This window comes from Amaranthus tricolor, chromosome 15 (genome assembly GCF_026212465.1).
Source record: "Amaranthus tricolor cultivar Red isolate AtriRed21 chromosome 15, ASM2621246v1, whole genome shotgun sequence".
NCBI lineage: Eukaryota > Viridiplantae > Streptophyta > Magnoliopsida > Caryophyllales > Amaranthaceae > Amaranthus > Amaranthus tricolor.
In genome coordinates this window covers 1815252-1827562 of record NC_080061.1, presented here as the reverse complement: position 1 = coordinate 1827562, position 12311 = coordinate 1815252, and the positions used below count along the sequence as shown (strand labels likewise).

Sequence of the window (12311 nt, the reverse complement as noted above, 5' to 3'; positions counted from 1 at the left end):
GTAAGAATTTGATTTTGATTATTATATGACTTTTTTCTTTTCCCTAAAAAAAAGAGTATTAGAATTAATAATTAATAAATATAATTGTGTTTTAAACATTATATCAAAATCGAAAGCTAATATTGTGAGACTTGATTATACTTGTTAATTTAACCTTTTAAGGCGATTTTAAATGTTATTTTTAATTATTTATGTATTAACTTATGCAAAATTATAAATTTTATATTTTTAATTATTTATGTATTAACTTATGCAAAATTATAAATTTTAAAATATTAATATAATGAAAATACATGATACTTCTACACAAAAGAAATTCTTCATAACAAATTGTTGAAGAAATTCAAGGGGCAAAACAAAACAAGGATAGAGCGAACACCTTAATTTTAGACTTTTTCATGAAGCTTACACCTTTTCGTAATTTTTTTTTTTAAAAAAAAAATTGTTAAATTGATCATCTCAAAATGTTGAAATGTTGCTGAGATCCAAATCAAAACCTGAAATTAAAACTGCGTTAATCAAATTACAGAAAAAATTTTAAATATTTGAGGAATTTCCACATTGAAGGCAGATCTACATTTTGGATCAATGGCATATAGTGTGATCATATTTGACAACTAAAATGGTGGTTGTTCATCAGAAATTTTCTGCCAGGTTCATTTGGCCGACATTTTAACGTTGCAAATATGCAGCGGTTGTTAATTATTAATCATTTAATTCTGTTTTCATGATGTTCTACATTGATTAAATGTGGATTTATTCGTTAAGAAAAAGCAAAGTTTCTAACTTCGAAGATCGATTTTTGGTTGGATGAAGAATTTTGCATTTCAGCCATTAACAGACTTTATATGATAAAAATGGCAAATTCATGTCCAGAACATGATGCATTTTTTGATGCCCCTGAAGAAATTTCTTCGGAATCTAGTGTCGCATCAGATGATTCGGATAGTTATACATCTAAACTGCAGCATAGTGATACTGATAATGAACTCAACAGTTCACACTACAGTATTTGGAGTGTAAATCCGATAAGCATTGATGAACGTCGAGATGCATTCTTAAAAAAGACGGGTTTTGTATTAGATCGATGTCATACAGCACGAGAAGGTCCTGATGATGGAACCGAGCATGTAAAACAAAAGGATTCTCCTTGTCAGAACTCTCGATTTATAGAAAATCAAGATATGATGTGGAGAATTCAAAGCTTGGATGTGGCAAGAGGGTTTGATGAAGACGAAACAGACAATGAAGGAACTCTTAAGGAACTAGATGAAGCTGATCGAAATAGTTCTACTTGTCGCAATGGATTTAGGGGGAAATTCGAATCGTATGAATCAGAAAAAGGAATGGATAGGGTGGGTGAGGGGAAGCAACAAGACAACAAAGAAAATTGGTTGAAGAAATTTAGCTTCAAAGCTTCAAACATGTTTAACAAAGATAAAGAAGTGAAGGAAGTTTTACGCCAACACAAATTCTTAGGGTCAAGAAATCAACGAGTTCGTGTTCGGTCTCACAAAAAATGGTCGAAGGAGTTAAGTTCATTATACAAGAAACAAGAAATTCCTGCTCACAAGGGTTCGATATTGGCGATGAAATTTAGTCCGGATGGAAATTACCTTGCAACGGGTGGGGAAGACGGAACTTTAAATGTATGGAAGGTGGTTGAAGATCAAAAGTTGATAGATTTTGACCTTGTGAGTTCTAGTGCTGTATCTGCATTTCTGAATTTTTCTGTAAATGGGATTCCAAATATGGCTTGCTATCTCAAGTTTAAAGAGGGAAAAAATGTGATGAATAAGCTGAAGAAATCCTCGGATTCAGCAGGGAATGGGATCATGATTCCTCGTAAAGTGTTTCATATATTAGAGAAGCCTGAGCATGAGTTTCGTGGGCACGAAGGCGACATCCTGGATATCTCCTGGTCTAAGAATGGGGTTAGTATGTTTCTATACAGTTTCGGCCTATGATTAGATATGTGCTATATTTCCAAAAGAGCTTACAAATAAGATCAGACAAACAAAACTAAGAATAAACATGCTATTAGTATTAGCCTATTGGCTACCGTCTAGGCGGGATTTGGAGGGCTGGATATGCAAAACCATTCTCTTATATAACGAAGAGGTTGTTTCTCGTTAACCCTCGATTGCAAACATTAGTCGTTAACTATACAAAAAGCACACAAGATTTGGCGAGTCATATCAATATAATCCATTATAATCCGAAACAAAAGAACAATTAATTTTTACGGTTTACCTTCAAAGCAGCATTTGCTTTCGTGCTCAGTCCTTCATGGTTTACCTTCAATGCAGCATTTGCTTTCCTGCTCAGTCGACAAAACAGTGCGGTTGTGGAAACTAGGACATGACCAATGTCAAAGAATTTTTCCTCACAATGATTTCGGTAAAGACTCTCGAGTTTCGAGTTCATATTTCTTCTATATGTTAGTTTTCCTGATATTTCCTAGCTCATGACTGTTTTTGTGGTTGTTATTGAGGTAGTAACTTGTGCACAGTTCAATCCCATGGATGATGACTATTTCATCAGTGGTTCTATTGACGGAATTGTTCGAATCTGGGATGTTCTGAGAGGTCAAGTGGTTGATTGGATAGATAACAAAGAAATCGTCACTGCAATTTGCTATCGCCCTGATGGAAAGGTCATATAACAGTTGGCTTCCCCAACTTCCTTTAGCATATATATATATTCATGAGAATTTTTTGGCTGATTTCAGGGAGGTATTATTGGTTCAATGGTGGGAAACTGCTCTTTATTTGATATTGCAGGTAAATGAGACTCTATCCCTGCACTAAATAATCTTGTTCTAATCCTCCGTTACAATTCTAGCAAAAATTTCGATTACAAATCTTGTCACGTGTTCCCTCTGTCCCATTTGATTTGGGACATTTTAAATTGAATAAAAGGGATAGAAGATTGAATGGAAGAGATTAAAAGAACAAATGAAATTGTGGATGGAAATAAAAGGAAATAAAAGAAAATTGTAGGGGCTCTTAAAAAAAAGAGTGCAGAGTAAATAGGACAATCTAAAATAGAAATTTCGTGCAAATTAAATAGAACAAAGGGAGCAATATTTTTTTGTTAAATTACAATGTATACTACTATTTCAGTATCACTTATACCATTTAATTCCAAAAACCAAACTGACCGTAAATGCACGTTAGATTTAATAACCATGAGTCCATGACATCTCACAAATGTGAATGACAGAACTATATAAAATAAGTCAACCAAACAAGATATCACAAATGCCATCAGAAAACTAGCATAAACCATCTAAGATCAGTTAAAAAATGTCAAGGCTTTAATCTTCAATTCTTTCCTGATGTCAAAACTTCAGTCAGCTAGTTAAATATTTTATGAACTTCGAGTATGCCAGTCAGAATTTGCTGATCAAATATTGCATGCAGTAGATGACTATCTGCATCGGGTATCAATTATATTCAAGCAAGGCAAGAAGACGGTATCCTGCAAGCAGATAACTGGTTTTCAGGTAATGATTTACGAGCAATCTCATTTTATTTGGTCATAAACAACCTCTTTGTTTGTACAAGCATAAGGTTGCATAAATCGAAAGCTTTCAATTCCATCTAGCCATCTAGGTATTAGAATAATGGAATATAGTTTTGACACTAGCTTTCGTTATGTGTGCAGTTTTCACCTAGTAATCCAAGTGAAGTAGTAGTTAGCTCAGCGGACAACCTAGTCCGAGTACTTGAGGGAGCTAATATCATCTGCAAACTTCGAGGTTAGTATTATTATTACTATCATGATTCTTGAAACAATTTCTAGTGAAGAAAATCAGAATTCCTATGATGGGTTTGAGGGTTTTAGAGCTGCAATAGTTTTTATGGCAGTACAGTTCAAATCTATCTTCAAGTCAGTAAATTTTGATAAATTTCAACTCAGTGATTATCAGCAAAATTCAACATTAATCAACAAATATCATTTTTGAAAAGTAAAGAACCAGCTATTTCGAAAATGAGTGTTTAACAATCGGTAAAAAAATCTGTTTTGATCGATAAAAATCAATTTTGTCTTTGGAATGAGTTGAGCAAAAAAAGTAGTTTCTTGATTGTCCAGCGAAAGAAAATTAACTCTTTGGTCTATCTCAAAATCACATGTTAGCTTAGCAAAGGAATTCTCTAACTCACTGAAATTTAGGTTCTCTTCCACTAATTGATCGAGGAAGCCAAGTGAACGCATCTTTCACAGCTGACGGGAAACACATAATATCAGCCACAGATGATTCAAATGTTTATGTCTGGAACCATCTTAGCAACGGAAGAATTCCAAACAACAAACCCAGAAATATATGGTCTTCTGAAAGTTTCATTTCCCCCAAAGCTCTTATAGCCGTGCCATGGCATGGGATTGCATCAGCCTCAGCACTACAATTGCCCTCAACAACATACAGACAACCAAATACGACAGCAAGATATAGCAACCAAGAATCTCCTGATGCACGTGACTGTCACGCAATGCAACATGATGAAGTGGGCATGGATTTACAAAGATCCGAGTCAACTGATGTAATGCCTCCCATGGGAGACTTCGATTATGATTTCCTGAGAAATGTATGTGAGAGCATTGTGAATGGTTCTCACATGTGGGGTCTAGTGATAGTAACTGGAGGTAAAGATGGTCTGATCAGGACTTTTCATAACTATGGTCTGCCTGTTCGATTTCCGACAGGAAAGTCTCTCCGATCTTCATTATCTTTTTCTAATTTTAGAAACCGTTGTAAAGAGAACTGTACTAATATAAAAGGTTCAACTAGTTTTAATCGATAGTTCTGCTTATTATCTTATGTTCAAAACTTGACGTAAGTGTTATGTAGTGCACAGATCTTAGATTATATATGAGCCCAATTTGACACAATACAAAAACCAACATGCCAGTTAAACCGAAAAGCAAACTTGGTTTAAACAGAGTACTCGGAAGCCAGAATCTGATTACTGATAAAAAATGTAAAGCGTAAAAAAGACATTTCAAGTTTTTACCAGTAAAATATGCATAGAGGAATACCATGACTGCAAATAAATCATACAGGCATGGCAAAATATGAAAGGGCCAGGCGCAAAACTATGAAAAATAAGATGCAGTTGTTCTTAATGTCAAGAGTAGTACAGACCTTGCATTTTACAGGAGTAGCCCTTCTGGATTGTTAGCTGGATGCATAATGTGTACAAGATTAACGAAATGGGAAATACAAAGGCACACCTTGCAGAGCTTGCACCATATATGAAAACACGTAGATCATCATCTCCAGATAAAGCAATCATCCACATGTTCGCTTGTAGTTGAATCTATTTTCAGAAGTGTACAAGTATCCTTGCCATTTGCTCCATTCAATTCCCTAAACTTTTGAAGTCTCGCTTCTGCCGTGGGTGGACAAATTCATTAGTATACCCCCAAACCACACTCTAAAACCTTATTATTAGAACAGAATCCAACAATCACACGCTTCACTTCCCGTAAAGATTCCTGTACAACAGTGACCAGTTAACCAAGGGCGCGAAATGTTTTCTTTCCCATTTTCAAACTCAAAATGTGGCAGACTGGACAAGGAACACATTGGGGACTTTTCTTTTGACTAAATCTCAACCTTAAAATAAAGCACCTACCATGAGTCAAGGCACTGCCATCTTGAATCATGTAGATTTTCCGCACATATCTCTGTCACCAATCCAAAAGCTCAGTCTCTGTTATCAGCTTCACTTAGAAGTTAGAAGGGCCACAAATCCCCCCAAATGGACTTCCGAGCTTGATGATGTAAGGTTGGATTCTTCCCCTTTGTAATGACCAAATGCTCGAACGCACCTTCTGAACCATCACGCTTGGTAGCTCGACATACATCCATTGCAATACGCTTACCCCTCTTTTGAGGCATGAAAATTATTCTACCCCAACCAGTTCCCAAATCTGCATGGCCTACTTCCTCTCCTTCCTCTTCATCTTCATGCTCAGTCAATACCTCCAATTCTGTTGCATCAGAATCTTGTAAAGAAACTTCATCGGGTACAATGTCATCAGCACCCAGCTCATATTCACCTTCTGGCAACAGAGTAGAATTCAAAAATCACCATTGGCACCCAAGAAAACAAGTCAACCAGAAAGAAACATTCCAAATCTCCAGACTAAAATAATGCAACGAAAAGGAACCAGGATAGAAGTTCTAACAAGAGCTAGATTCATCAGATAGTCTTTTTCACAAAATGTCCCAGCAATGTTATAGAAATGATTAATTACAGATAAGACATAGATTTTATAAGAATCAAGTACCAGAACAAGATATGATCACTTAATCAAGATGCAAAACATAGCCGCATCTTTAAGAACAAACTCCCTTTTCATCCTCAAAAAGTTTACAATTATTCTGGTACAAAATTAAAGAATACTTTACTCTTAAAAAAGAAGTGTGCACTATCATCCTTCTCAAAAAGCAAAATCTTAGTGGAAAATTTTTTAAACAGACATAGCTAAATGTTAATAGAAACAAGATTTGAAATCCAAATATAGATCATCCCCAATTTCAATATGGGATCGCCAATACTTCATTTTAAATGTCCTTACTTTAGAAATTCCCCGAACTTAGATGGGGTAAAACAGTCAAGCACACTTCCACTTCAGATTATACAAGTTAAAAGTTATGTTCCGACATAAAAGAGCAACCAAATCTCCCAAAAATTTTTACTACCAAATATATTTGTATAAAAAAATGTTCACCACCACATTAAAATATGATAGGTTCATAACCACTAGCTAACAGGTAAGCTTGAGCCAAGAGACTCTCATCACCGCTTTTTGTGTCTTCCACTTATCACAAACTCAGACTTTTATCTTGTCATTTAGCACCAATTTTTGAAAGAAAGTGCACAAAAAAAAAAAGGAAAAAAAAAAACAAACTGTTTCTGTCAAACTAAAGTTATCTTGGGGGCTGAAAGCCTGAAACCTTTGAGATAGGGAAGGGAGTGGAAATACTGGAATAGTACATAAAATATGGAGGATACCACATAAGATACAAAGGATAATACTTAATATATCCATACCAAAGTCTATTTCCAAATCCTCAGGGTTCCTTTTGGCATTTCTTTCTTTTAAGGTCTCAAACTTTATGCCATCCAGAGGCCAAGGCTCCCTGTTAAAATATAAAAGTGATCCATAAGTCATCATAAGATTAAATCTTCACCCTCAAGCACAACAAGTGGTAAGAAGTAAGAAAAGGAAGTCCTAGCAATCAACAAATAAACAGCTATCACAAAGGGAAAATAATTTTAGCTCGTCTTTTGTGATAAGAGCACAATTGCTTCTTTTTTTTCCATTTCTCAACTTACAAGTTACCTTGTATTATCCATAACCTACATGTACTGACCCATGTTAAAACAGAGAGGTTGTCTGTCCAACACCTTTTGCCAAGTCCAACCACAAGAATCCAAACAGCACATTAATATTAGCTGTGTTTAAGATAAAACTACAAAGGGATATAAGTTTAAATAAGATAAGAATATACGCTACTAAAAATATGGAGAAATTCAATAAAAGGCACTCGAATAAACATCAATATGCCTTCCATAAATATTGATAGTTAGAACTGAATTTAAAAATCCACATCAACGAGCAAAGACAGAATCCGCAAGAAACTAAATTAGCCGTGCTAAGCACATAAAGATCACATAGAGTATCAATCCAGCAGTGTACATCATAAGTTTAACACTTGAAATAAATACTCACTGTGGTCTTTTTCCCCGTCTCAACACAACATAGGAAAATTTTTCATCCTCAAAACCACGCAAAGGTGCACTGCCTGATCTCTACAAGACAATCACAAATACATAAGCACAGTCACAAAGCATATTAAATACTTTCTTTAAAAGAGTGATCTAGTTTGCAACGGTGAAGGGGCTCTACACAACCCTTCATCTCAGGACAGCCATACAGGCCAGACTCCTTGACCCCAACCAAGTAGCTCCCTGGATGGTGAAGGAGAGCCACTATCTCCTCAAACAAATATAAAACATTAAAAACCCTTAACAGTTGACTTAGCTCCGGTGATAATCAATAAAAACGAAAAATTTTTCAGAAACCACCCAATAATGGATGCCATATTTTCATTCTATTGCTACACATGATAAAAAAATGACACGAAGTACATCATAATAACAGAGACACAAGAGCTTGTGAATAAGATAAGAACCTTAAATGCACGTTGTGACTCGGTTCTCTCCACCCGCTGAACAAAATGACAATATTTTCCAGTATTAGCTAGTGGACAAGGTCCATCATGGGGACACTGAAAAAATCAATAAGCAACAAAGATAAGACATCCCTTCCTGGCCTGTGCAGCTGGAAGCTAGAAAACGAGAGAAAGTCTAAGTTATGAAGTCATAATTACCGGAGCAATTACAAATGCACCAGCACTGGAAGCTCCTGAATTTTCTAAAGCATCATCGGACTTTTTCTTAAGTTTCCGGCATTTCTAAGAAAGAAAGTACACATAATGTGAGCAAGATGTGAAAAAAGTAAAAGGGTAAATAAGCAGAAAAGGGGGGATATCTAGAAGTATATATGGGAGGAAGTGGACACACTTAAACCATCATATTCTGCCTGCTCAGAATTGTAATTTTTCTTCAAGGAGAGGCAATGAGCCAAGACCAAGGTGAGTCGTAAGGTACTAGAACTTGGCTCAATTAAAGTTTGGCTCGAGTGGGATCAATCTCATGTTCAAGCTTGATATATTCATGAGTCGCGCCAAGCCTGCTAAGCTCTTAAACAAGATCTACTCTTAATAGCGAATAATGGATTTGATACCTGCTTATAGGTTATTTTACTAAGGACTTGCTACTTCAAGTTCTCACAGTGACTAGGAACGTCCTTAATCATTTTTTGACCAAAAATATATCAACAGATTTTGAAACAGATAATGTAAGTTCGAATTCAAGGTCACATCTCCCCTCAAGTCCAGCGCTGAACTACGACTATCAAGCCCATCTCAGAATTCATAGCTTGTCAAACTTCAAGCTCAAGTTGATCTCGTTAACACCCTTAGTTTCAGTAATCATATAAAACAGTCGATACTCTGACACAGAAAGTGAAACATGCACATCATTGGGAAAAAAAAAAGGAAGGTCATCATAAAATAGCAAGTCTAATACCTCAACTCTTCTATGTGTCACACAATTGATTGAGTCTACAAAACATATCGCTACAATTTTTTACTTTTAAAAAATACATAAATGTGTTCATACTTAAAACATTAGCTTTTAGTTTCCGACATAGTACAAAATGACTTACCCTCTGTTCCATCCATAAAATATGTGATCGCATCTGAGTTATGATATTTGACCCCTCAGGCGTGCCTGGTTCAACAAGTACCTGGCAACAGTGATTCAACAACATAATTTATAAAAGTACATACCATAAATTCTAAAAAGAGTAAAGTTTTTATGCCTTTTATGACACCAAGGGCATCTTTTCTACAATCGAATCAGTCTCCCAAAAGAAACTCTTCACTCCAGCGCAATAGAGTATGAAAATTACCAGAATATCTCGAGTAAGACCCCATAGATGACGCGTTACAGCAATCCTATCTTTCAGGGATGGAATCTCTCCAAGAACAAAGGACTACATGGAAGAAAGTCATGCAATAGAAAAAGAAATAAAAATGAATAGCCTTACAATTTTCTGAATAACACGAGGGGAATATTACTAGTAAACAAGCATTATAATGCAGCCTTGAGGCAAAGAACCAAACAACTTACAGCAATGACAAGGTCGTGTTCCCTTTCAGCCTTTTTGATCTTCTTAGTTAAGGCTAGAATAGTTCTGTAGCTGTGAATAACTGGCACGTTCTTGAAATCTACAAAGTAAAAATTAATTTGAATTGAGAATACTAATTAATGCCATGCTTTCAAGACGTCAAAAAGTTGATTAGTTACCTCGTACAAGACTAACACCAGCACGTTGCATTGACTGTGAAGGCTCAATCAAATTCAACTGCTCTACTTTCCCCGGCCAAACCTCTCTTATTGCCCTACACCATTTCATTTACAGAGAAAATTCACAAAAAAAACTATCATCCACAAACTACTCACTCACTTTGATTAATTTAATACACAAATGAGACTAAAAGCGGGCTGCTCACCAGAAAGCCGAACCAGTACCAGACCCAAAGTCTAATACTTTATTTGGAGAAAAATCTGGCACCCTACGTCGTATCTACAAAAAACATGAAATCTCATTAAGTATAAATGCTTTGTTAAACAACTACTTTATCCGTTCATCTTTAGTTGCATCAATTAAAGATTCACCATTCACAAATTTCACTTCAACTCTATCTTTCTACAAATGTATAAAATGAAGTGAGTTTTTTTAATAAATTGTTAGGTTTTGTATCAATGTAAAGGCTTGTCTCTTGGACTGGATTAAAGTAAACTGACACCAAGTAATTACTAGCACGGATGGAATTCGAACTCAATTGAAAGTATTAGTGCTAAACTAAACTAAAATAACTACAACAAACAATGCCAACGCCTAATTCCAAAAGTTATGGGTAGCCAAACTGAGCTAAATACTGAAATTTACTTGAAAAGATTTGTGGTGTTTTCCTCAAACCATCCAACCAAGAAAGCAAGAACAAATAAACAAAGAAAGCATCCTGTTACTTATTAACCTAATTCAAGATAAAAAAAAATGCTATGAAATTTTAAATACTCAAAAAGGAAAAGAAACCCACCTCACGAAGGATTCTAAAACAAGCAGAATAAACAGAAGGCATTCGAGAAGCAACATAAGCAACAGTTTGATCATCAGCATAAGTTAATCCAATATCACCATATTCACTCTTTATTTTCCACCTCTGCGATTTTTCCAACCACTTTATTGGATCTTCAACAAGTTCTTTCGATAATGTTGAAGGAAGTAATCGATTTACATCCTTAATCTCCGCAAATGATGCTGTTAATCTCCGCACTCTATTCTTCATATGCACCGTTTCTTGCTCTAATTAATTGAATTGAAAAACAAACATTAAAACCGGAATTTTTCTTGAGAAAAGAGAGAAATTTCAGAAGAATACCTTGGAGGAATTTTTCAATGGCGCAACGAAGACGAACGGATATTACGTGACATTTTATCGATTGTTTCGCCGCTGAACGGAGGTATTCCGGTGTGATTATTTTTCGGCAGGTTTCCGGTAACAATGCCGACATGTTTTTGCCAGAAATGGGTTTTAGGAGGAAGAGTAGAGGGTTTAGGTTCTTAGTAAAACACTTGGTATGAAGTCGGTCAAAGGTGAGATTGTGGACTTGGGCCTGACTTTGGGTATCTGAGCAATTTTGTATGATTATGTTTGGATTTTGGGAAAATTTGAAGAAAATAAGTTTATTCGGAAAAAATATCAAAATAAGTTTTGGAAAAATTTATTTCTCAAAATGAGCGTTTTTTAGTCCAATGCTAAGATTTGATTGTGTTCGCTGTAACTAACAACGGGCTATTACTTAAGCTGGAGTCAACAAAAGTTAGGCATAGAATCCTCTAATGTTAGTAACAACAGGTCATATTACAAAAGTTTAAAGTAAGGTATATGGGAAAACAGTCATTCACTATTACTAATAGCATGCTATTAACATCTTAAGTCAACGATAGTAAAAAAAATCAACAAAATCAACCCAATCACCCCCTGTTAGTCAACAAAAGTTAGCCACAGAATCGCTTGCTGCTAGGCTGATTTTTTTGACTCGGTTTAAGTAATCTTCCGTTGTTAGTAACAGTAAACACAACAAAACCTTAGCATTGGATTAGGAGATGCTTATTTTGAGATTTCTTTCCCAAAGCTTGTTTTCTTCAAATTATAGTTGAGGAACTACGAGCACAATTTGAGTTATTTAGGTCGAGAATGAGTTGTTCATCATGTAATGATAGCACTTTTGCATAATTTTTACCGTGTCATCATTAGACGAGACTATATAATTAGCTTATTTTTCTAGTTGATTACTTTAAAATTATAGTTGGTCACTTTAATAAATGAAATATACATGGGTTAGTCTAATAAATATAGTCTTACTATAAGACTGTCTCATTTAAAAATTTGTTTTTGAAATATAATAGAGACAATCTATATAAATAAGGCAGTGAAGAAATTAATTTCGAACGTAGAGGGTAAGCATCGAATTTTGTTAAATATACGTAATATTACTCGACTTATATTTGACTTGTTGATCGAAATGTCCATTTCTATGAATAAGTTTAAATGTTTAATTAGGTACATTGCTCCCTTTAAAGTGTCGATGAAATGA

The 12311-nt window shown here is 35.1% G+C and overlaps 2 protein-coding genes across 5 annotated transcripts; one reads left to right on the top strand and one right to left on the bottom strand.

Annotated features, from left to right (window-relative positions):
- The first annotated feature begins 857 nt into the window (after positions 1-857).
- LOC130801740 (uncharacterized) lies at positions 858-4808 on the top strand. The gene is made up of 7 exons (XM_057665621.1): positions 858-1934; positions 2310-2400; positions 2499-2656; positions 2732-2783; positions 3429-3508; positions 3670-3763; positions 4180-4808. Exons 1-7 carry the CDS (start codon positions 858-860, stop codon positions 4806-4808), a joined length of 2181 nt encoding a protein of 726 aa, XP_057521604.1.
- Positions 2620-11332, bottom strand: LOC130800790 (uncharacterized). Of its 4 annotated transcripts, XR_009039499.1 has the most exons (14): positions 11093-11332; positions 10751-11016; positions 10160-10233; positions 9954-10048; positions 9777-9874; positions 9556-9639; positions 9310-9390; positions 8411-8494; positions 8213-8308; positions 7750-7829; positions 7068-7156; positions 5643-6072; positions 5150-5502; positions 2620-3483 (listed from the first exon to the last, which is right to left on the bottom strand). XR_009039499.1 is itself a non-coding variant. In XM_057664460.1 (12 exons), exons 1-12 carry the CDS (start codon positions 11223-11225, stop codon positions 5744-5746), a joined length of 1509 nt encoding a protein of 502 aa, XP_057520443.1. In that variant the 5' UTR covers positions 11226-11332; the 3' UTR covers positions 4717-5743. The 4 variants fall into 4 exon arrangements, 1 of the variants encoding a protein (XP_057520443.1); XR_009039498.1 differs by having other exon boundaries at positions 5150-6072; XR_009039500.1 differs by lacking the exon at positions 2620-3483 and having other exon boundaries at positions 4641-5396.
- Positions 11333-12311: the final 979 nt, after the last annotated feature.